This window comes from Mytilus trossulus, chromosome 2, assembly GCF_036588685.1.
Source record: "Mytilus trossulus isolate FHL-02 chromosome 2, PNRI_Mtr1.1.1.hap1, whole genome shotgun sequence".
Classification (NCBI taxonomy): Eukaryota; Metazoa; Mollusca; class Bivalvia; order Mytilida; family Mytilidae; genus Mytilus; species Mytilus trossulus.
This window is the reverse complement of record NC_086374.1, coordinates 11,605,594-11,631,868: the sequence shown is the minus strand read 5'-3', so window position 1 is coordinate 11,631,868 and position 26,275 is coordinate 11,605,594. Positions and strand designations below refer to the sequence as shown.

At 31.2% G+C, this 26,275-nt stretch overlaps 1 protein-coding gene across 1 annotated transcript; it reads right to left on the bottom strand.

Moving 5' to 3' along the window:
- Positions 1-318: 318 nt before the first annotated feature.
- Positions 319-25,493, bottom strand: LOC134706490 (nucleolar MIF4G domain-containing protein 1-like). Its single transcript, XM_063565467.1, has 14 exons — positions 25,149-25,493; positions 19,810-19,941; positions 19,355-19,496; positions 18,461-18,538; positions 16,987-17,659; positions 15,102-15,301; positions 14,500-14,612; positions 8,302-8,395; positions 7,460-7,681; positions 6,774-6,890; positions 4,869-4,996; positions 4,108-4,272; positions 2,155-2,286; positions 319-1,780 (listed from the first exon to the last, which is right to left on the bottom strand). The coding sequence occupies exons 1-14, from the start codon at positions 25,383-25,385 to the stop codon at positions 1,502-1,504; spliced, it is 2,712 nt and encodes a 903-aa protein (XP_063421537.1). The 5' UTR covers positions 25,386-25,493; the 3' UTR covers positions 319-1,501.
- Between the last annotated feature and the right edge of the window lie 782 nt (positions 25,494-26,275).

The window sequence follows — 26,275 nt, the reverse complement described above, 5'->3', positions numbered from 1 at the left end:
TCTAGAATGAACTCACAAATAGGTGTATAGCTATTTAGCATCACACATTTATCTTTATCTCTACAATGAACTCACAAATAGGTGTATAGCTATTTAGCATCACACTTGTATGTCAGAACATTTTCTGTTGATTTTTGTACAGCGGTATACTACTGTTATTTATTTGTTATAATCATAAAACTATTCTCCATCAAAAGATCTTAGAGAGAGACAGAGAGTGATCATAAACACAACTAATAATCCATAAAACACTCAAAGAGCACATTTCACTCTTTTTTACAGTCAACATATCCGAGTAAATAAACAATGAAATAAAGATTGTATGTAAATATTTTATTCAGCCGTCACTTAAACATGTTCCAGTGCCATTATCTTGTTCTATCAAACTTGTACACATATATCAAAGCAGAGACTCCAAAATATTCTGGGATTTCCCTTGAAATGTTTTCCTACTGGCATTACATTAGGTATCAAAACTATTATATAACTTAGGCATATCCACTAATGTAAGGGCTTTCTTGACAAACATACCTATCTAAGGTCTTTTAAAAGTAGATGAATTAAAGTTTTGATAAAGTCTATCATAACACAGGTGTCAATTATATTTGTGTTATATAAAATTTTGATGCCCCACTTGCACTGTCATTTTCTATGTTTAGTGGACCATGAAATTTGAGTTAAAACTCTAATTTGGCATTAAAATTAGAAAGATCATATCATAGGGAACATGTATACTAAGTTTCAAGTTGATTGGACTTCAACTTCATCAAAAACTACCTTGACCAAAAACTTTAACCTGAAATTTGCACTATCATTTTCTATGTTCAGTGAACCGTGAAATTGGGGTGAAAACTCTAATTTGGCATTAAAATTAGAAAGATGATATCATATGGCACATGTGTACTAAGTTTCAAGTCATCAATTACTACCTTGACCAAAAACTTTAACCTGAAGTGGAACAGACCGACAAACAAATGGAAGGACAGACGGACAGACCAGAAAACATAATACCCCTCTACTATCGTAGGTGGGTAGGTGGTGCATGAAAATCTGATTTCATTTGAATATGTAGTTAGCTCAGTTGACATTTTATTCTTGATTGTGGTCTCTAGAATATTGGTGTTAAAGAGTTGAGTGCCCTGTCTTGTGTGATTTTCATTATCTCTCTAACAGTACGTACCTTTAATCATTTCACTGATTAAGATGGGAACCTGTGAGGAATGAGTTTAGCCCCATCTCATGAGCATGTGCCAAGTCAGGAACCTTATCAATGGTTGTGTTTATGGAACTTGGGAAGACAACAGACATATGTTAGTCCCTGTTAAAATTATTCACTTGTCTGGTGTTGAACAGTGTGAAGTTCTTCCCTTATGTTGTATGTTCTGTGCGAAAGAGGTCCCTCTTGTTACCAATCTTCAACAGACAGTCGGTAACTTTCATTTAACTTGTGTATTCAAAACTAATTTTATTTCTTTCCCATAACTATCATCATACAGGTAAGTTATAATTGGAACTTAGAATGACCAGCTGACAGTGCTTTCTCTGCTAAAGATACTCTCTCTATCAATAGTTTATTCTGCTCTTGTTTAGACTTCTTCCCAACAAGAAAATGTCTCATAAATAATTTAAGTCCTTCATGTAAAAGATGTAATTTTGTCAATGGTGCAATTCTAGAGAAAACTTCTTGCATCACATGATCAGGGTGATCCAATAGAATTTCTTGTAACACTTGCTTTAGGAATCTCACCATGTTCTTGTCTAAAGTCCCAAACTCTACTACCTGAAACAAGACAACATATATTAGTTCTCACTTTTAATTTTGTATCTAATTTATCATTTTCACCATTTGAATTGAATATTCTCGATTTTACTTTTCTTGCATGGTAGCATTTGTCAAAAACTAAATGGTTACATTGTAAGTGCAATTGCTAATTTAAGGTTGTAATATATTGACAGGACCATGCCAATGAACATACACTGACATAAGATTATAAATCTTATTATTTTTCATTTCTAAATAAATAACAACCTTTTCTACATGAAAATAATGTCAATATTTCTTAGTGAGCAAATGCTCTAATTTGAATATCTATCTTAAAATAAAGGGATGGATGCTGACTTTTGCAATTTTTTTTAAATGTTTTTTTAACTTACCTTGAACACACTGAGTGATATGGACTTTGTAACAAGAAGATGTACCACAATTTTCCCTAGATTGTTTCTACTCTGTTCTGATTGGTGACTCATTTCTTTAAATTTGTCCCACAGCATGAATTGGAATGTCATCTGAAAATATCATTATCTTGTATACTCTAGTATTTAAAAAAGCTTTTGGGAACAAAGAATGACATTTTGTTAGTTCTTATCTTCTTAAATCATTTCAAAATAAACAACATGTATTTTATTTCAACATTTATTTCCCATTCCTGAGGGAGATATGAAGATTTGCTCACCCTCGAAAAATCATATTTCCCTAGGACAAGCCCTTGTAAAATATGAATACTCTCAGGTGAACAAATCATCATATCTACCTCAGGAACGAGAAATAAATGTACAATATTATTAGCAAAATACCCCTAAAAGAGTTGTCCAAGATAAGAATAGCAGCAAGATAGAAATCAAAAATTTCTAGACATACCAGATGAACAGTGGTGAGTATAGATAAAATGACTGAAATGATAAATGCTTTCTCTATCAGGAGTTATGTCCCATGCCATTGATAGCTTTCTCTATCAGGAAATATGTCCCATGCCATTGATAGCTTTCTCTATCAGGAGTTATATCCAATGCCATTGATAGCTTTCTCTATCAGGAGTTATGTCCTATGCCATTGATAGCTTTCTCTATCAGGAATCAGGAGTTATGTCCCATGCCATTGATACCTTTCTGTATCAGGAGTTATATCCCATGCCATTGATAGCTTTCTCTATCAGGAGTTATATCCCATGCCATTGATAGCTTTCTCTATCAGGAGTTATGTCCTATGCCATTGATAGCTTTCTCTATCAGGAATCAGGAGTTATGTCCCATGCCATTGATACCTTTCTCTATCAGGAGTTATATCCCATGCCATTGATAGCTTTCTCTATCAGGAGTTATATCCAATGCCATTGATAGCTTTCTCTATCAGGAGTTATGTCCTATGCCATTGATAGCTTTCTCTATCAGGAATCAGGAGTTATGTCCCATGCCATTGATACCTTTCTCTATCAGGAGTTATATCCCATGCCATTGATAGCTTTCTCTATCAGGAGTTATATCCCATGCCATTGATAGCTTTCTCTATCAGAAGTAATGTCCTATGCCATTGATAGCTTTCTCTATCAGGAGTTATGTCCCATGCCATTGATAGCTTTATCTATCAGGAGTTATATCCCATGCCATTAATAGCTTTCTTTATCAGGAGTTATATTCCATGCCATTGATAGCTTTCTCTATCAGGAGTTATGTCCCATGCTAATGCTATTGATAGCTTTCTCTATCAGGAGATATGTCCCATGCCATTGATAGCTTTCTCTATCAGGAGTTATGTCCCATGCCATTGATAGCTTTCTCTATCAGGAGTTATGTAACAAGTCATTGATAGCTTTCTCTATCAGGAGTTATGTCATATGCCATTGATAGCTTTCTCTATCAGGAGTGATTTCCCATGCCTGAAATCAGCCATTTTCTTGATAAACACTATTATCGCTATTTTGTGCATTTTTCTTTTGATCTTTTTTTGTGATAATTTTCATACCATGCTTCTCGCTTGAGATGGAAAAATTATCACTAGAAACTAAGGAGGCCACGTGGCGTTGCTAACGAAATTGACATGAAATTGACAACATCGTCATAGGTAAAATAGCAATAAATAGATTATCATTGGTCATCTCAACTCGATTGCTTTTCTCACTTTCGCTGTACCAGCTCAAGAGAGAAAATCAATCTCGTTGAGATGATCAACAATAATCTATAATAACCAGTCTTGGATCACATGGATTACTTCCCTCATGTGTAACAGTTTGTTGGAATCACAGAATTGTTCGTAAACAATATGAACAATGTACATAAAATGAATTTTTCCTGGAGACAGTTGTCTTTTATCATAAGGTCTATCTTACTTACCAAAAATCTCCTGTCATATTCACAGAACTTTTGGAGAAGATAAGCGTAAAATTGATTATATGATTTTTCCTGGAGACAGCAGTCTGTTATTACATGGATTAGCTCCCTTTCTTGTTGATTTTTCAGACCAAGTCGTAATAATTTCTCAAATGCATCAATATAGTCCTGAAAATACACAATGAATATTGTAGATTTAAATTTCTGATTCACCTATGTCTTTTATTAGAATTTATGTTTCTCAATATTTAGTTTTCTGGACGTTTGTCTGTTAGTATATTTTTGCTCTTCTGTATTTCATTTGATTCCTACTTGTTTAGAGATTCTACTAGTTTGTTTGCCAAAACTATAATGATAGACAAGTTAAGGTAGTGCATACATGTACCATACTTTTCATTTTACTGAAAAATAGTTTGCTTCCATTGTTTTACACATACGGTTTATTTTGTTCTTCTGAGGTTTGTGAAGTTTTGGACAGAGACGATTCCATATTAATTACACTATGTCTAAGGTTTGACGTACTTTTCCCTATCCAAATGTTACTACCTTGTCATTATAGAACAGAAGATACTTCTCTTATTCCAGTATTACCTGTGTATAGACTGAGGTCAATACAGAAAGGAAAGAGGGATGATATGGTACCAATATTTACCTCACTTGCCATTATAGAACAGAAGATAGTTCTCCTTATTCCAGTATTACCTGTGTATATACTGAAGTCCATACAGAAAGAGGAGGAGGGATGATATGGTACCAATATTTACCTCACTTGTCATTATAGAACAGAAAATACTTTTCCTTATGCCTGTGTTCATTCGTTGTTTTCTGGCTAATTCTAATATTTTATCACTGGCTTCTCCAAGTACTGTTGTGTGAACTGTTTGTTTAACATCTGGAACAGAAAAACAAATCATTCTTACAATTAAAAATATTTTAAATAAAAGAACCTATATTAGTTTTTCTCACATACCCCACAGACATGATATGGACATCTCAAACAAGTGAAACTGCAAGCTACTGCTCACTGATGATACCCCCGCCGCAAGTGGATAATATTAATAGTGTAAAAATATGCAAGTGTTCGGTAAACAGGAAGTTGTCGAGTGATGAATCTGAAAACGCATCACACGGTATAGCTGACTTATATAAATCCTGAAACCAAATTTCAGAAATCCTTGTATTGTAGTTCCTGAGAAAAATGTGACGAAAATTTTCAACTTGGCTATCATGTGTAAAATCATACAAGTGTTCGGTAAACAGGAAGTTGTCGAGTGATGAATCTGAAAACGCATCACACGGTATACCTGACTTATATAAATCCTGAAACCAAATTTCAGAAATCCTTGTACTGTAGTTCCTGAGAAAAATGTGACGAAAATTTTCAACTTGGCTATCATGTGTAAAATCATACAAGTGTTCGGTAAACAGGAAGTTGTTGAGTGATGAATCTGAAAAGGCATCACACGGTATAGCTGACTTATATAAATCCTGAAACCAAATTTCAGAAATCCTTGTATTGTAGTTCCTGAGAAAAATGTGACGAAAATTTTCAACTTGGCTATCATGTGTAAAATCATACAAGTGTTCGGTAAACAGGAAGTTGTCATGTGATGAATCTGAAAACGCATCACACGGTATACCTGACTTAGATAAACCCTGAAACCAAATTTCAGAAATCCTTGTATTGTAGTTCCTGAGAAAAATGTGACGAAAATTTTCGACTTGGCTATCATGTGTAAAATCATACAAGTGTTCGGTAAACAGGAAGTTGTCATGTGATGAATCTGAAAACGCATCACACGGAATAGCTGACTTAGATAAACCCTGAAACCAAATTTCAGAAATCCTTGTATTGTAGTTCCTGAGAAAAATGTGACGAAAGTTTCATGGGACGGACTGACTGACGGACGGACTGACTGAAGGATGGACGGACTGATGGACAGACAGGTAAAACAGTATACCCCCCCTTTTTTAAAGCGGGGGTATAATTACAACATAATTCTTATTTTAAACAGAAAACAGGGGAAAATCTCCATAATGGAGTCAATTGATGCTCTCAGTCATATTGTCTTTTTTTATAGATCATGTACTGCTGATAATTTTTTGCTATTTACAGTGTCTGTATACCTATTGTACCTTTCAGGATAATAGGCAAAACCATAAAAAAATAGTACACAATCTTAATTTATGGACAAAAATTCCTATATAGCTATAAAATAGTCATCTGTTTTTTAATGGTATTTTTTTTATAAAAATGTGAAATAAGTAGATGCTGTCAGACATTTAAAGCACTTTTTCAAACTAGTATAATTTTTAAGATTTAAGACAACTTATGGTTTTAACCTTATGGTTTAATTTTCTTGCCAAGGTGGCCATGTTAGTTGATTGGCGGGAACAAAAGCATAAACTGTAAGCTGTTATTCAGTTTATAATGCCTTTTATGGGCCCTGTCATATGGGTAATTAAAATATTCTATTCTGTTCTATACTTTATACCCTAGCCATCACCATCCCAATTTTGGTTAAAATTGGTCCATTGAATTTTTTAAAGGTTTATGACAATTGACAATGACAAATACCAACTTACAAGTGATTGCCAAATCAAACAATGTCCACAGAGCTACATCAATTAAAATGTGTAAATTAGAAGTGTGACCTTTCTTCACATACCTTCATGTTTATCTGATCTTCCTTCCCATGCTGATCCAACCACCCACCAGCGACCTTTGTCCTCTGCATTCATTAAATCTTCTAAGCCTATTCTCAGTTGGTTAGTACCAAGGCTTGCTAAATAGGAAGAAATAAAAAATACATGCATTAAAATATATTTAATTACATTTTAGTCGTAATAGCTTTTTGAAATAATCTTAATTAATTTTTAGCAAATTTTTAGCATATGGTTAATAAATATTTCTTGCCACGTCAAAATTGATGTCATCCCATAATGCTATGTTCTCACAATAAATAAATAAATACACTTGATTGTGTTCTTCCTGGCTCGACTGTCTAGCAGTAACCCTGGATCCTACAGTAATCTATTATTATTCTTTGGATTCTAATTTTCATGGGTTTCATGTGAACAGGTGAACCACAAATTTAAATATTCAATGAACAAAATAATGCATTGCTTTGTTCGTCTAGATTGTCAAAACCATGAAATCAAATAACCACAAAAATTCATGTCTTCTTCAATCCACGAAAATTGGAATCCAAGAAAATAAATAAATCCACAGTATAAAAGCTTACAGTTATACATATTAAAGTGTACAGTTATACATATTAAAGCTTACAGTTATACATATTAAAGCTTACAGTTATACATATTAAAGCTTACAGTTATACATATTAAAGCTTACTTTTAGCATGATTTCTAGCTGTTTTTTTCATCTGTTCACATTTCTCTGGGTCATAATTTGGTATTTTCCTCATGTTATTGTTTTTAATGGCAAGTAACACATCTAACATGAACTGTACCCGACTTGATTGCGTTTTATCCAATGAGGTAGCCTTCCCTTGTATCAAGAGTATAATGTCTTTCAGTGTATGGGGGTCGTCCTTCCGTAAACTGAATCCAACAGCTGAACAAATAAATCAAGGTCATTTTATTTCAAGAATCAAATATCATCTTATAGACAATATATAATTGGTGTTACAATTACAAATAAACATATAACAGCTGTAACAAACAAGAGGCTCCATCGAGCCTGAATCACTAATCTGACAAACATGAACTTTTCCTGCTGACATCTGTTTACAGTTCCTACCAATTTATTATAATCTTTGAGATCATAGGTAAAAACATAAGTGGTCATATTAATATATTAGTTATCGCTCTAGAAAAATATATTTTCAATGCAATTTATTTTCTGAAAATTTTCAGTCCAGATATTCTCTTCTTTTCATATAAAGGATTATTTATAGGTAAATTCATTTGCTGTTCAAACAACAACATTAGTCTGTATACCTGTTAAAAAGTAGCTTTACTTATATACATATATACATGTACTTATATCAATCAAACTATATCCCAGTCAGACAGCAACTTTCTATACTTACATCTCAGTACCAGTAATATAAGTTCAATAAGCAAACTGTTAGCCTGTCTTTTATTACCTATGTGTATTTACAACTTAGTACCAGTAATATCAGTTCAATCAAAAAACTGTATACCTGTCTCATATAAACTATGTGTACTTACATCTTAGTACTAGTAATATCAGTTCAATGTCTTTTTCTGTAAATCTTTCCACAAACTTTCTAATTATATCAAAGATCAGTATACAGTGGATAACCTTCAATGAAACATATATAATTTTACATTCTTGTACAAGCCGTTATTTGGGTCAACATATTTATAAACTATAGTTGTTTTTATCTTAAACATCAAACATTTCTCTCATCCATGTCTGCAACACATGGATGTTGTTTGATCACGAGTTGAATATTTTTGAAATTTGAATTCTTTGATAAGATAACATTTTTTTAATGGCAATAAAGTAGAAAATGGTAATTTTTGAAATCTCAAGAAGAGATTTTATATGAATTTATAGGGTTAAATATACTTACCATGAAATTACATTTATATTATATAGAATATGTTTGCTTTCACAACATGTTCTCATCGCAATTAACTAGGTGATTAAAAATTACATCCATGAGATGTACTCACCTACGTCATAGTTCACCTGTGTAACATACACTAGCTTTAGTTTTAATTTGTCTTTTAATTGAATAATTTCAATTAAGTGAACAAAAAACTGAATTTAATCCAGGGGTGGTGGTGGATTGTGGTAAGTATATTTAACCCTATAAATTCATATAAAATCTCTTCTTGAGATTTCAAAAATTACCATTTTATATGAATTTGGTTAAATATACTTACCATGAAATTACATTTATATTATATAGAATATTTACTGATTAACAAGCAGTATTTCATTTGGTGGAGGATAAATTCTCTCACACACATACAATTTCAACATATAAAAAATAATGTGAAATTTTTTAAAATGTAACTCCATTAAATTTTTGTAAATACGGTTATTAGTAAAAACCGAAATTACTGAATTTATTATACAATGAAGCTATGCTGCATAACTATATGTATCAATGGCAAACTTTGCAGATTGTATAAATACAAGTATGCAAAATTAATAGACTTGATGTAGGGTTGTCTCAATGGCACTCACATGTATATATATTCCCCATCTTTCTATATCTGATGAATAAATAATCTGCAGGTCAGTATAGAAATAATTATATTAAAGCTCCTTCATTATGAGCTAAATGTGTTGTAATATTTATGCAACAGTAAATAAGAATTTGTTTCTGAATAGGTTGTTCTTGTTGCTTGTACAAATCGACAAGAACTAATCCAACCTTAATTTCATTTACTTTCAACTTTGAAACTTAAGTTTATTTGGAAACATTATTACCTTTCTTTAACTTTCCATTGTTTTCTCTATATCAGAGAAATATAATTCAATTTATATGTCTCTGTCTATATTAATATAATAACAGATAATATATGATTGCTGTCGTCTTTTGATAACCTGTTCAATATCATATCTTTCGAAATAAATTCTTTTCTACTTAATTAAAGAATCATAATCAATTAAAAAATATACTTTGTAAATAGGTGTCCTTAATACAATCAAAGTTTATTAAAGACTCAAACCAAAGTTGTTTCATGATTATGCTAAATCTGGATTAATCTTTAAACTTTTTTAAAGTTATAGTCCCTGAGAATTTGCTTCTCTGTTAGATATACTACTTTTAATATTTTATAGATTAAGTATAAAATATTTTCTTCAAGAGAAGTCTTGTACTATTGTATAATGACATTTCTCTAAACTGACTAAATTTTAAAAATCTGATAAAATTTCTATGAGTGGTAGAACCTTTGAATACAATGTCTACCATTTCAACCATGAACAATATTTTTGTTTTGTATTGGACTACTCAATTGTAAAAATACAGAAATGGACAAATCAGTGGAAAAGTTTCAGTATACATGTTTCCATTGATATACTGCTTCCACAGAACATTTGGATGTTGAGCTGAATTAAAGCCATGATTGTTGTCCTTATAAATCCAAAAAGAATGCTAACAGATGATTTTCTCCAGCTATGAAAAATCTGTCTAAAATAAAATGTTTTGATATTTCTAATTAACATTTCACAACGGTTAACTTTCTAGAATATCTTGTCATGTACACAGTTCCAAATTTAAAGAAACAAAAATTTGACATAATGAACAACTCTTGTATGTTGCTCTTGACAATTGTTTATATTAATTTCAGAAATTATTTCGCTATCAGAAATACTTAAATGCAACTTGTCAAATATAGTTCTATAGTTGTATTTAAAGAAAAACACTTGTTTGACAAAATGGAAAACACTTGTACTAACTTGCAGTATCCTAAGTGTTCTTAGTTATTTCAGAAATGGTTTCACTATCAAAAATGCTCATTTTATTTCTGTCTTGGTTCACCTCGTCTGAATCCTATACATTCTGATATGATTCAATATATATAAACCAAACAACTTTTTGTAGTATATTTGTGACTTCAACCCAGCCATTTGGTTAACTTAGTCACTCAGAAGAATTTTGCATTTGTCCCCAGATTTGGAAAAAAAAACAAAATTAATGTGATTTAAATAATCACATCTTTCAAAACAATATTGAATCAAAATTCAAAGTAATTGTTAAAAATAAACACATTTCAATTTTGTGTAGCATATTCTTGCATTAGATACTAACTCTATGCTATATATTTATATTATTCTGGCTGGTAATATGGAAATTGAAAAGTGAATAATTACCATCAATTCCGAAATTAAAATCACATGCATTCGGAAAACCTTCCTGCATGTAGATAATACACAACTTGACTTTGACCAGACTAGATTTTTGTAACTTTATGCTAATAATGAGCAAAAATAAACAGTGACATTTTAATATTTAGGTATAATATTAAGAAAATGTCTCGTATTTGATTTGATATAATCATGGAATTATCATACTATATTTTACTTCCATGTACTATTCTTAGACAATTGAAAGCAATTTGCTAACTATTAATCAGTCTTTTGAATAAATTGCTTTTCCTACATTTTGCTGTTAGATTAACTGCTTCTACAATGGTGCTAAAATTTGAGAACCAATTGAAAAGTATATATATTATATGTTTATATTGGTACATCATGTGTTACTCCAAAAAACCTCTTTTTTTTTTTTTTTTTTTTTCTGCATCTGACGTAGACTGACTAAATAAAAGGTTTATATAAAGAGCTGTATAATAGATAGTTTCAAATCTTGAGAACTACTTCTATTTCCTAGATCATGTCTAGCATTTTAAATAAATCCGGCATCCACAATGCTTAAATCTTATTTATTTATTTACCAATATTTTACTAATTTTTTTTTTTTTTTTTTTTTTTTTTTTTTTTTACAAGATCTAAATTAATGATAATCTTGTTTCTATAAATCTGCATATTTGAGTCCTCTATACTTCAGAATTCTGAATCAATATTTAACTCTAGGAAAAACAATGTGTAGCCATTGCATAAACTGTTGGGTTCTACCAATCTCACATTAAGAATAAAACAGACCCAATGAATCAATCCTTATAGCAGAAATTTGCCCATCTGTTGACATTGCTTAGAAAACTTAAGATGTAAATTATTAGGCATAATTTTCTATCTTTAAAAGAGCATCCAAACTCCTTTTAATTTCATGATTGGAAGATACATATATGTATAATTTGACAGTGATTCCCATATAGTGAGGATAAGATAGTCTCTTAAGTCTTATGTTATCACCTCGTTTTTTGTGTACTCAAAACAAAACAGATTTGGTACATATTATATTATATGCATTGGCAATGTACACTCTGAATTATGTAATCAATATATAAGCCATTACCTCGAATGAGTCTTTGTGAAATGCATCATGACATCCCCTAAACTCTTTATTCAATAGACAATCTAATGTTTACATAAAAACATATAAAAGCCTTTGTTTCCTTACTGCCGACAAAAACAAACAATTGGTTATAGCAGTTCATACTTATAATATTCATGTTGTTCTTGTCATAAGTAAACTGACCATGAAATTTAATATTAGTAAAAAGAGTTGTCACAAGCTATCAACTGTATTTAGAACAGTGCTCCATTCTTACTGTCTCCATGTCTGTTAGAGCATTGGAGAATTATTTATCAGTAAAAAAATAATTAAATATTTACAGCAATTTGCTGTTCTGGAAAAATATTTCAGGCTTCTAAGAATTACTGTCCTGATTTAAACTGGACATATTTAAAAGAAGTATGTATTGGTATGCTTAAACTGCAATCACATTTGTATTGTACTAGATAACAATGTATTATTTTAGTGTCTTTAATATCTGTCTTGACTATTTCCCGACACTTGTTCAATATATTATCAATATGAGCAAATATGTTAATTGACTAAACTGTTGGTTCATCACAAAAAACAATGTGGCTTTGTGCAACCATATATTAGCTATGCTTGTGTTGTTTTAAAATATAATAAAAAGTAGACATAATTTTCCCTGGGTGGAAGGATGTCTAGAAAAATCAGATAGACTTGTACTTAAATTCACTAGTCTGATTCTAATTTATTTTATTTGCAACAATCATCCACATGCAATTCTATGCTCAATAAATATCAATGTGCAATCAATAAATAGTTATGATTTAATTTTATGTAAGATATCAAATCTGTATTTTATTAGAATGAAAGCAACTTACAGATTCTAAATCATGCATGTTGTTCTAGTTCCTATGTTTCCTGTATGAAACATGTCAACATTAATCAAATAGACTTGGGCAAAATCCCTATTCTATTTTAATTCTATAGTGATCCATTGAGCACGTTTTATTTTCAATAAATATGGTTTATGTTCCCTGAATGGAAGGTTAACCAAATAAACATCATCAGTTGTGGGCAAAATCCCTATTCTGATTGTGATGTATTTATCAACTGTTAAAACATTATCACTGTTGGTCTACGCTCCCTGTATGAAACGTTTTCCAAATAAAACAATCAGAAATGGGCAGATTCCCTTTTCTGATTGAAATTTATTGAACCAATTAAGGTTCTAGTCACAATAGTGGTATACGCTCCCATACGGACGTTTTCCACATTAAAATAATCAGATCTGGTCAAAATACCTATTCTGATTCAATAGTTATGTGTTTACACAGTCTCGTGTACCAGGTGTACACGTAACAGACTGCAAATTGTAAACAAGTGACAATAGTGGTATATGTTCCCATACAGACGTTTTCCACATGAAAAACAATCAGATCTGGTCAAAATACCTATTCTGATTTTAATATAGTGATGTGTTTACACAGTCTCGTGTACAGACTGCAAATTGTAAACAATCGACTTTATCCAAACTTTACACTCGACCCGTTTCGTAGCATTGCTCTAATGCAGTGAAAAATCCGGTCAGCTGAGCGTGAAAAAAGAAATAAACATCCGTTTAAAAAAATATCTTTTTTAAAAACGTAGTACTCACGTAACATGTCCGATTTTGACAGCTAAATTCTGCCTTTCCTCGGACCCGATTTAATGTTTGAAAATGGCGGCTAAACAAAAGTCATTTTCTATGTCGTCGTATTTCCAGACTCGTAAGCTGTAAAAATGACGAAAAAGTGCATATCAGAAACTTGGCAGAAGCGCTGTATTCTGATTCACATTAAATCAATCGTATACCGATATTCCGAAAACAAATAATGTCTTTTATAAAACATAAGGATTTTCAACAGTAAACTGTTAAGAATCCTTGCCGACGAGAAACATGCGTTCTCTTGAACGCAAAAATTAAAACTAAAGCTAGTGTATGTTACACAGGTGAACTATGACGTAGGTGAGTACATCTCATGGATGTAATTTTTAATCACCTAGTTAATTGCGATGAGAACATGTTGTGAAAGCAAACATATTCTATATAATATAAATGTAATTTCATGGTAAGTATATTTAACCAAATTCATATAAAATACAATATTTTGGTACAAGGAACTATTTGTTTTTCTTCTGAATTCCCAAATTGTATTGATGCAACATCATCAACACCTTCTTGACAATACTTGAATGATGGAGTTTTTCACATTTCAAACGGTCAGTATTCATTTCACTTGGAAATTTTGGTAATTTAATGCAATCAATCAATTAAGAAATAACTGACATTAATTTTAAAATAATTTGTGGTTTGTGTGAACTATTGTAGTCTCTTATATTTAGCTATTTCATATAATCATATAAACGTATTATTTCTCACTTGATAGAAAAGAAAGAGAAAAAAACATTGTTAATTAATTTACTTTATAACTTCCCAAACTGTTCCTAGCCAATAAGTACTCACTTTGAAGTTATAGAGATGAGAAAACAGTAACACAATATTGTCAAGATATTTCCCCTCCAAATCTTCCCAAGTTGCTTTTAATTTCCATGCTAATTCCTGAATGAACAAACCACCTAAAATAATGTAAAACAAAATTAATGAAAATTTCACAGACTGACTTAAAAATAAAATAGCCAAGCACATACTTTCGTTGAAACTAAACTTTATTGCTGGGATTAAAAGAATACAGAAGTTGATGTGCAAAGCATTCTGTTCTTTTCTAGTCTGACTTCACATTGTTTACTTTAATTTAAACTTGTCATTTTCAATAAATAATAAATACATTGAATAGAACTACATTGACTGTTGAAGGTCATCTCTACTTTGGTTCATTATTAAAGGTCAAAATTATCTATGTTAGAGTAGAGTTTTATCTATATAATTGATGTTAAAAGTTATTCATCACCCTTATTGATAGTTGATGACAATGTTCATTTATTTGAAATTTTACCTCTTAATATTATTTAAAACAAAGAATGATTATAATATATTTCAACATGGCAGACTTTAATAACTAAGTTACCAAAAAAACAAGAGACTGTTATAAAAGTTTTCCATCTTACCAACTTCCATTCCTACGTTATTATTTAGTATAGCAACCAACATCATCAGTTCCATAGCTAGTCTCTCAGGCGTGACCATACTTGACACAGTCGACTCCATGATGATATCTCGTAACGTTTCATTAACATCTCCTCTACTGTTAGTTGTATAAATTGTCTCTATCTGTGAGATGATTGGACCCATGTTAGCTTCACTTGTCCTAAACAAATATAAAACAATCCAGTATTTTAATACAATGAACAATGAAGGTGATTTTTTATTATGAGTTTTATTGTACCCATGATTAAATGACAATAAGCTCAGGTCTCAATCTATAAGATGATTCTGGGACCCCATGTAAACCTACCTTGACCATTCAAATAAAAATCTGTTGCTAAATATCAACAATTACTCAGATCTCACAAAACATCATCATTACATATTTAACCCTGTTACATTTTTGGTTCTTTGTTAGTCTTGTATGTTTTTCAATGTAAGTTAAGTTTTTTGTTTTGAAGTTTAGTGTGATGTCCATTTTCTCTGAACTGGTACACATTTTGTTAAGGGGGCCAGCTGAAGCCTGCCTCTGTGTGCTGTCTCATTATGTTGAAGACTCATTGTTGGACCTCAACTGTTTTTCTGCCTATTAATCAAGTTGTTGTCTCTTCCCCCTATCTTCATTTTCAATTTTATTGCAGTCATAATAATAATAATAATTCTGTGAGATGATTACATGATAATATATCTTCCTTTTTTCCATTTTTTTTTTTTAATAGATATAACTTAAAGTAATATAAAGATCTGCTTTAGTTAAAAGTTTACATATAATTAGAGGCTTTTTAAAACATGTCAATGCAATCACCTGGAATATTTTACTAAACATCAAGATGTAAAAAAATCTTATAATCCATTATGACTACACCTGAATATCAAGATTTATATGTAAACATTAATTATATACTTATCCTGCAATTGGGTGTTCTACTATACAAATACAGCCCTACAGATATCGCTATGCTGTACCTGTATACTATACATCACTTTAAAGCTCCATCCACTGCCAGACTGATTATTGTATGAACCTGCATGTCCTCAGAATGTGCATTGCAGCCGCATTCCAATGACGTATCAATTGCGAAATTAACAATTACTTTTATACATTGTTTGTTTTCAAACATTTCTTTAGAGCAATAGAATCACACCAATTTTCTGATACCAAACACACATGAACAGCAGTCTTTTCTACCATGACAACTATTGATTTCAAAACTTGAATGTGTATGATTGTGTAACAAAAACAACCATGTCAATTTCAGCATGCATGTTTGGTAAATGTTGAGTCTTTAGCGTAGGACAACTCGTACACTCCTGTTTCAAATTGAACAATGTTTTGTTTTTTGTTTTTACTGTTGAAATTAGTTGTTATGTTAAAATAGATAATTATTCACCTTGAGCGATGTATTATTATTGACTGTTTTAGATTCTTTTTATGTGTCCCCGTCTTTTGCTGAATGTGTGATAACTGTATAGTATTACTATACAGGCCGGCATCAAGGGATTTTAAATCGAAAATAAATGCAAAACATGTGGGTTTTTTTGTCTTTCAAAACACAAATAATATACAGAATTAGTTGCAGGATAAAGACAATAACTGTTAAGTGTCTTTAAAAATCAGTTGTATTTGTACTAGGCTCGAAACAGGTGCAATAGCTTGCTAAAAGCTAGTATACACCTTGTTTCCTAGCCTCGTACAAAAACAGCTGATATTTAAAGACACAAACCAGTTATTGTCTATACATTTTATCAACACTTACATCTAAAAAGGATAAGAATATATTTTTTGGACCCTCAATACTTATATTTAATAGGAAACCAGAGGAAGAATAATTCTAATTAAAAGTTCACCTGTTAATTAAACCTTTTAGCTGTTTTTTAAGTCTTTCCATTTTTAACTTTTTCTTTTCATCCATGGTGTCTGCCATTGCCAACCTCTTTGCTGGTGGTATATATGAGCCCGTTGCTGCAGTTACTATATTGCCCTGTGAATCTCTCAGCCTACCATAGATATCTTCTTTTAAAGTTGATTCTGGATTGTCTCCCTTATTGTGATGCAATTTTGGTGCTGCTTCAGTGTCACTGTTTTCATCTGAAAGGATATCACCACTTTCATCACTGTCAGTTTCCTCTGTTGAATATTTAGATTTATTGCTTAGAATCCTTTCATCCTCGCTTTCATCATGATTGTGTAAATCGTCATCTTCACTTAAATTCTGATCATCTAAATTTTCTTCATCATCATCAGTCACATCTTTATCTTCATCACTTAAATTTTCATCGTCAGAGAGATCATCCTCTACAACTGCCTCTCCCACCTCACAGAATTTGACATTTGCTATTGTTTTATCTTTCTTGACAGTTTTAGAAGTTTTCAGTATAGATTTCGCCTCTGATTTTTTGAGATGTGACATTATTTCCTTGATTGCTCTTTTCTTTTGTTGATCATCGTCCATCTCATCTGAGTTTTCATCGTCCATTTCATCACTTACCTCCTGGTCACTGTTACTGTCGTCTTTATTCCCTAGAAAATGGAGGGAAAACTTTAATATCAAAACAAGATATGTAGTAGATACTCAGGAGATGTCTAATAAATATTTAGTAATAAAGACGTGGAGATTGAATAATTTAAAACAAATATTCGAACTGTGACATTTCTTGAGCTTTCAATTATTAATTTCGTTGGAAGTATAGCAGCTTGTAAGTTTAAATACATATACCATGTATACCAGTCAGAATTGTTGAATGAAGACATATTGCTATTGAAAACATTTAATTTTAAAGCTCTTTACTACTTATAGTAGAATACTGATGAAATACTGTATAGTGGATTATTTTTGCAGGGTGCACATTTTTGCTTATTTTTCCTGGATAGCACAAAATCGCCAAAATAAATTTCGCCAAATTAAAGGTGTACATACAAAGGTATTAATAAAAGTTTTTAATCCGCCAAAATAATAACTGCCAAAATAATAACTGCCAAAATATTTCATATACCTTGTTCAATGAAAATCGTGAAATTTTTCACCAGCGAAAATAACCCCCTATACAGTATAAGCTATTAGTTTTCTCAAGAATTGTTTCACATTGGTTATTTCTGGCTCTTTTAAAGCTTGTTATGGGATATTGGTTTAGTTCACTGTGAAAGGCCATACAATGACCCATAGTTTTTTACTTCTTTATTATTTGGACTCTGGTGGAAAATTGTCCCATTGGTAATCATACCACATTATTTGTTTAGCTGACAAGTGTGCCATCTAGTCACTTGAACATTGATTTGAATCAAATATCATAATAAAACAACATGTATAAAGGTTGTTTTTACCTGCAGTAGTTTCCTCCTCAATGTCAGAGTCCTCGTACAATGCTGTTACTTTGTCTTTATCTACTACGTCTAATAAATCTGTATTTACTGTTAAGGCTTAATCACATGCTACATAAAAGACCAAATGTCATACAAACTTTTAAAATATTTGACAAATTGAACTTTTTTGACAGTGTTTGAATCTTGCATGCATTAACCATTTAAATGAGAGACTGTAACAATATTATCTGGCTTATTCACTTCTTTTTACATTGGTCAACGAGAAACAACACAAAAATCGTAATTCAAGAAGCAAAGTACATTGCAGATCCAGAAGATGATTTATGTGATGTTTATGGATTTTAATTAAAGAAGCACAATGTGCTGTATGGTAGTAATTTTAGGGTCTAGTGATGAAGAATGTACAGTCTGCTGGCGAATTATTTTAAAACTGACAATAACCAATAGGTATTCTGACCAAAATATTTTTTTTCTAATCAAGATATATTTTCAACCTAGGTTTTATACTTTGTATAAAACATGTAACACTCAAACAAAGCTTTTGTCCAAATCAAATCTATCAATTTCTGCTAAGAATCAGGTCCTCCTCATTTTGTGGAGCATAGTTTTGGTAAAAAAATAAAATTCAGACAATTATTTTATTGATAGAATCAATCCACCAAACAAATTTATCAATGACAACTGTGACCTTGACCAATAGACTCTGCAATCTGTTCTTCATCCCATAAGGCTAAACACTGGACATAGGGTTTAAAAAGAACTCATCTGGAAACTATTTTGACCAAATTGTTGTAATGACCTTGACCTCTGACCTGAGTCTGAATTAAAGTATATAAAGAAAATTACCATTTATAAAATATATATCTACATTTAACATTCTAAATCAAAAGATACAATCCAAACCATCATTCAAAAATGACTGAGGAAGAGTTTTACTCTTTCTTTTATTCAAATGAAGCTGTTTCGACAACTGCTTTAACATTTTTTCTTCTTTTTGAATAGCAGCACGCATATCTTCTTTTTTCATCTCTTCTTCCTAGAATAAAAAATCATATTACAATTTTCATTCAATATAACTGTAAATATTTCTTATCCAACCAAATAAATACCATATTTTAAAGTTCTAGTTAGTCACATTAGCTAACATGCTGCACCTCCTTATGTTCATATTAGCAGTTTTCTATACTGCCGATGAAGTTTACTATCTATAGAATCAAACTCATTAGGAACAATATTCATTTCGACTTAAGATACTTGTACTGCATAACAATAATAGTAAAAAGTTCCAACCCCACATTATCATACAATGGCCATTAAAGTATTCTGACCAAAAACATGGTCATTCTAACCATTTTCAATTTTTCTTTCTTTTTTTCTTTTGATTTTTTCTTCTTTTTCTTTTGCTTTTCCAAAGTTTTCTGTTTTCTTTCAATCTTTTCTTCTTCTTTCTTTTTCTTTAACTGGTCTTCTGCTTTAGGTATCTACAACAGTATAATGAAATGTTAATATGAGAAGTGAATATTTAGGTAAATGATCTTTAAAAAAGTTGATGGCCCCAAAAATAATAATTATTTTCTATGCTTGTAGATCAAAGATCTTTTTTCAAAAGGTGATGGTAGTAATGTCATTTTCTATGAAGCTCAACCTTGATAGATCAAAGGTCTTTGAAAAATGTAAGGGTATTAAATATCATTTTCCATGAACCTCAACCTTGATAGATCAAAGGTCTTTGAAAAATGTAAGGGTATTAAATATCATTTTCTATGAACCTCAACCTTGATAGATCAAAGGTCCTTGAAAAATGTAAGGGTGTTAAATATCATTTTCCATGAACCTCAACCTTGATAGATCAAAGGTCTTTGAAAAATGTAAGGGTATTAAATATCATTTTCTATGAACCTCAACCTTGATAGATCAAAGGTCTTTGAAAAATGTAAGGGCATTAAATATCCTTTTCCATGAACCTCAACCTTGATAGATCAAAGGTCTTTGAAAAATGTACAGGTGTTAAATATCATTTTCTATGAACCTCAACCTTGATAGATCAAAGGTCTTTGAAAAATGTAAGGGTATTTAATATCATTTTCTATGAACCTCAACCTTGATAGATCAAAGGTCTTTTAAAAATGTAAGGGTATTAAATATCATTTTCCATGAACCTCAACCTTGATAGATCAAAGGTCTTTGAAAAATGTAAGGGTATTAAATGTCATTTTCTATGAACCTCAACCTTGATAGATCAAAGGTCTTTGAAAAATGTAAGGGTATTAAATATCATTTTCCATGAACCTCAACCTTGATAGATCAAAGGTCTTTGAAAAATGTAAGGATATTAAATGTCATTTTCTATGAACCTCAACCTTGATAGATCAAAGGTCTTTGAAAAATGTAAGGGTGTTAAATATCATTTTCTATGAACCTCAACCTTGATAGATCAAAGGACTTTGAAAAATGTAAGGGTATTAAATATCATTTTCTATGAACCTCAACCTTGATAGATCAAAGGTCTTTGAAAAATGTAAGGGTATTAAATATCATTTTCTATGAACCTAAACCTTGATAGATCAAAGGTCTTTGAAAAATGTAAGGGTATTAAATATCATTTTCCATGAACCTCAACCTTGATAGATCAAAGGTCTTTGAAAAAAGTAAGGGTATTAAATATCCTTTTCTATGAACCTCAACCTTGATAGATCAAAGGTCTTTGAAAAATGTAAGGGTATTAAATATCATTTTCCATGAACCTCAACCTTGATAGATCAAAGGTCTTTGAAAAATGTAAGGGTATTAAATATCATTTTCTATGAACCTCAACCTTGATAGATCAAAGGTGTTTGAAAAATGTAAGGGTATTAAATATCATTTTCTATGAACCTCAACCTTGATAGATCAAAGGTCTTTGAAAAATGTAAGGATATTGAATGTCATTTTCTATGAACCTCAACCTTGATAGATCAAAGGTCTTTGAAAAATGTAAGGGTGTTAAATATCATTTTCTATGAACCTCAACCTTGATAGATCAAAGGTCTTTGAAAAATGTAAGGGTATTAAATATCATTTTCTATGAACCTCAACCTTGATAGATCAAAGGTCTTTGAAAAATGTAAGGATATTAAATGTCATTTTCTATGAACCTCAACCTTGATAGATCAAAGGTCTTTGAAAATGTAAGGGTGTTAAATATCATTTTCTATGAACCTCAACCTTGATAGATCAAAGGACTTTTGAAAAATGTAAGGGTATTAAATATCATTTTCCATGAACCTCAACCTTGATAGATCAAAGGTCTTTGAAAAATGTAAGGGTATTAAATATCATTTTCTATGAACCTCAACCTTGATAGATCAAAGGTCTTTGAAAAATGTAAGGGTATTAAATATCATTTTCCATGAACCTCAACCTTGATAGATCAAAGGTCTTTGAAAAATGTAAGGATATTAAATGTCATTTTCTATGAACCTCAACCTTGATAGATCAAAGGTCTTTGAAAAATGTAAGGGTGTTAAATATCATTTTCCATGAACCTCAACCTTGATAGATCAAAGGTCTTTGAAAAATGTAAGGGTATTAAATATCATTTTCTATGAACCTCAACATTGATAGATCAAAGGTCTTTGAAAAATGTAAGGGTATTAAATATCATTTTCTATGAACCTCAACCTTGATAGATCAAAGGTCTTTGAAAAATGTAAGGGTATTAAATATCATTTTCTATGAACCTCAACCTTGATAGATCAAAGGTCTTTGAAAAATGTAAGGGTATTAAATATCATTTTCCATGAACCTCAACCTTGATAGATCAAAGGTCTTTGAAAAATGTAAGGGTATTAAATATCATTTTCTATGAACCTCAACCTTGATAGATCAAAGGTCTTTGAAAAATGTAAGGGTATTAAATATCATTTTCCATGAACCTCAACCTTGATAGATCAAAGGTCTTTGAAAAACGTAAGGGTATTAAATATCATTTTCTATGAACCTCAACCTTGATAGATCAAGGTCTTTGAAAAATGTAAGGGTATTAAATATCATTTTCCATGAACCTCAACCTTGATAGATCAAAGGTCTTTGAAAAACGTAAGGGTATTAAATATCATTTTCTATGAACCTCAACCTTGATAGATCAAAGGTCTTTGAAAAAGGTAAGGATATTAAATATCATTTTCTATGAACCTCAACCTTGATAGATCAAAGGTCTTTGAAAAATGTAAGGGTATTAAATATCATTTTCTATGAACCACAGTATATATTGATATTGATTTCCAACATGATAATGTAAATTGAATTCTGTTACCTCAGCCTAAGTCTTAGAATTTAAATAATCTGTGTATTACAAAAATGTTTTGAGAAGCCTTATCCCTTCCATAAATAACATGAAAGAGGTGAAAAAATGGACTCACCTCAATATCACTATGTAACAACCTATTATTTGAACTTGGAATTATTTTTGATTATGGAATTTGCTTAAATTCTTGCCATTGAAATTCTTAATAAATTCCATGTTTATTTTGTACTATAATGTTCTGTGCTGTGCACAACACTCTCCATTAATTACAAAGAAAATAGTGTATTTTCACTAGAATGTACTGTGCGGCGCACAACACTATCTAACCTTAATACCAAAATACATTGTATGGAAAGTGTACCTCGGATTTGATGGTTGATATTTACAACAACAAAAATATTCCACCTATCATACATGTCATAAAAAGAAAAAGATAAAAATATAAAATGAAATTACTAAAAACTTTATAAAAAATTGTATAAATGAAAAACAAACAGAAAAAATTGTATAAATGAAAAACAAACAGATAAAATTGAAAAATTGAAGATACAAAAATATATGATCAAATACAATATTAAACAAGAAATATTTTGTTAATCTATGTTTTGATAAAAAAAATTCTGCATTTCAATTTATTTTGAAAATATTAACCAGGCATGCACCGGAAATTAAACATCAGTACATTGATACATTGTAGTTTTCTGTATCGAAAGTAGAAGAGAAGAAGACCAACATACAGTGCAATACAGTGTATCTATTATCCGATTATCCAAGCACCTAAGACTTCTTTTTGATTAACTGATACAATTGAAAATCGGATAAAACATTCGGAACAAATTCATGTTTTTAATTTCATGAAATCTTTCTTATGTTTATATAAATGTTTATATTAATTTCATTCTTACAATTTTGTATAACGGTGTTAATAATCAGGGGAACCACAGTTTTGATAAGTTTTCAAATGTCCGCTGATTTCCTGCTTGCATCTTTTCTACCCCATTCTGGACATTAAATCAATTTCAAATACTATTCTATTCTTGAAATATTGCAGATGGTACAAAATTAGGTAATGCACAAAATAATCAGAAGGGCAAACAGCTTCAACACACTGATTTTTATTTAATATTTTACTATGGGGCTGAATCGACATAGAGCTGTAATGACTTGAATAGAAAGGAAATATCAACTTGGGGTTGAATTTAAGCTGGATTGGTTTGAGGCAGGTAGAACTTGAAACAGGTGGATATTTACATGTAAGTGAATAGACAACTTTCGAGTTCATCCGTCACCGGAAAAAACTCGTCAATTATACGCGCCTTTATCGCAGTCATCTGTGCGTTTAGGGGCGTCGTCACTTCCTTACAAGGTTGAGCGAGTGGTTGGAAAATTATAATTCTATATTGTACGAATTATTCGGCAAATTGAATTCTAAAAATAGACAATCAACACTGCTGTCATTAGGGAATTGTCAGTAAGTACCTACAGAGCAACCATTATTTCTAGTTTATCCTGCACAAAAACGATCACTAAGACGCTTGATGAACGTAAATAGTGCAGGGATACAGGCGAGCCCCTCTATCTGGTAAATGACGTCATAAAGGCATGCATAATTGACGAGTTATTGCCGGTGACGGATGAACTCGCAAGTGGTCTATTGAGGTACAATGTATATCCACTCATAACCTGTTGATAACTCAAACATGTCTGCCCTGTTAACATGGTATGCTTGTATACCATACCTGCATCAATTAGCTGCTTTCTTCGTAGCATTAAAAACTGATAATTGCTTGAACCTACCTAGCGTAGTAATAAATAAAAAGCTTATTTTAAAACCAAGTAGATTATCATGATTATTAGGCGCATGTTGCTGTAGATTCAAATGTACGGACAACTGCTTCAAAGTGGAGTATAAAAATAGAAAACTGTGCTATATATATATATGCCTTACATATATTAAAAGAAATGAACTTTTGAAAGCTTCGTTGTCAATCAACCAAAAGGGCCATTGAATGAAGCCAACATTTACCCCATAGGTGTAATTTTTTTCAAATTTGTATATCCAAGACCCCTGTAAATATAGTCCTGTAAATATATTTGAAGTGCTCCTTTGAACATTGTTGAAGGAGAGAATTCCTAAAACTGATACAGATATATGGGGGTCTCATTGGGGGGTTCCGATCCCGGATCCCGCTTACTGTTTTGTTAGATTCCTGTATCCCGCTTACACTATGTACATAAGATATTCTCATTTTTTGTCTTTACCCGGGTCCTGCAAGACTTCATTTCCCGTTTTCACAAAATAATAAAGCGACTTTCACGTTCCACGCTTACTAAAAATCAACAATCTGCGTCACGCTTAGACCCCAATGAGACCCACATATATGGATAAAGTGAATATTGTACCTGTTTTCCCTGATAATGTGCCAATTTTCTAGCTTTTTTCATATGTCTTTCCTCTTTCCTCTTCATTTTCCTTGGTAATTTCTTCTTTCCACGTAATGAAAATTCAGATTTATCATGCTTGTACAATTCAACATTACTGTCTTTTGTTTTTGGTTCAGACAGGTGCATTATTTCATCTCGAAAGCGTTTCAAATTCGCTGGGTCATCTTTAAACTGGATTTTTCTTTTTCTCGTCATTTTCTCGTTGGTTGATTTCACAAAAACACACAGATTACCAAGTTGTGTTACTATTCTATGGGCGCAGCCATTTTTTATTGTGAGTGTTCGCCACAAAATACTCTTCGTCCCTATTCTCTTTCGGCCTCTTTTAAGATTTTAGATTGCAAGAGTCTTACTGTGATGTGCGTATCAACGTCAGCTATCGCGTAAGCTATCAATGCATCAGAAAAAAAAAATGAGATGCTTGAAGTTAAGTTTAAAGAAATAAAACTGCTAAAAACATTTTATATTAAGAAATTATCGCGCATGATTCATAAACCTGAGAATAAACCACAACTTCTTATTTTCATATCCATTTTTAAGTTACAGGTTTGTCAATCAATTTTGAGTAGTAATAGTTTAGTTTAAACATATTTTATTGTCAAAACATACAATAGGATTAGATGTAGTTATAGCAACTTAAGATAATTCGGAAAAAAGGGGGGTTCCAACCCCCCGACCCCCCCCCCCCTTTCTGGATCCGCGCCTGTCTCCATATAAGTACAATATAGAAAATTTCAAGATGACAGCAATTTTATATATATTTTAGTGCAATATGAAAAATATATAGTGCAATAGATATATTATGTTTAAACAGTATAACAGTTGGATACGAGTACACTTTAAGATTTTTTTGTATTGCGTATATAAGAATAAGAATAAGAATAAGAATAAGAATAAGAATAAGAATAAGAATAAGAATAAGAATAAGAATAAGAATAAGAATAAGAATAATAAGAATAAGAATAAGAATAAGAATAAGAATAAGAATATTTTATTTCCAATTAAAGGGCCCTATAAAGAGCTTTCATGGCATTACATACAAGTACATATGATTAGACATAAATTAGAGACATAATATAAGAAAA

Excerpts from the sequence above, each read along its gene's own strand:
- LOC134706490 (XM_063565467.1), bottom strand. The coding sequence starts at position 25,385 with ATGACGAGAAAAAGAAAAATCCAGTTTAAAGATGACCCAGCGAATTTG. Across the intron at positions 4,273-4,868 it reads GTTCTATAATGACAAGTGAG|GACTATATTGATGCATTTGA; the intron begins GTAAATATTGGT and ends GTGTATTTTCAG. Across the intron at positions 2,287-4,107 it reads AATATGACAGGAGATTTTTG|ATGACATTCCAATTCATGCT; the intron begins GTAAGTAAGATA and ends TGATATTTTCAG.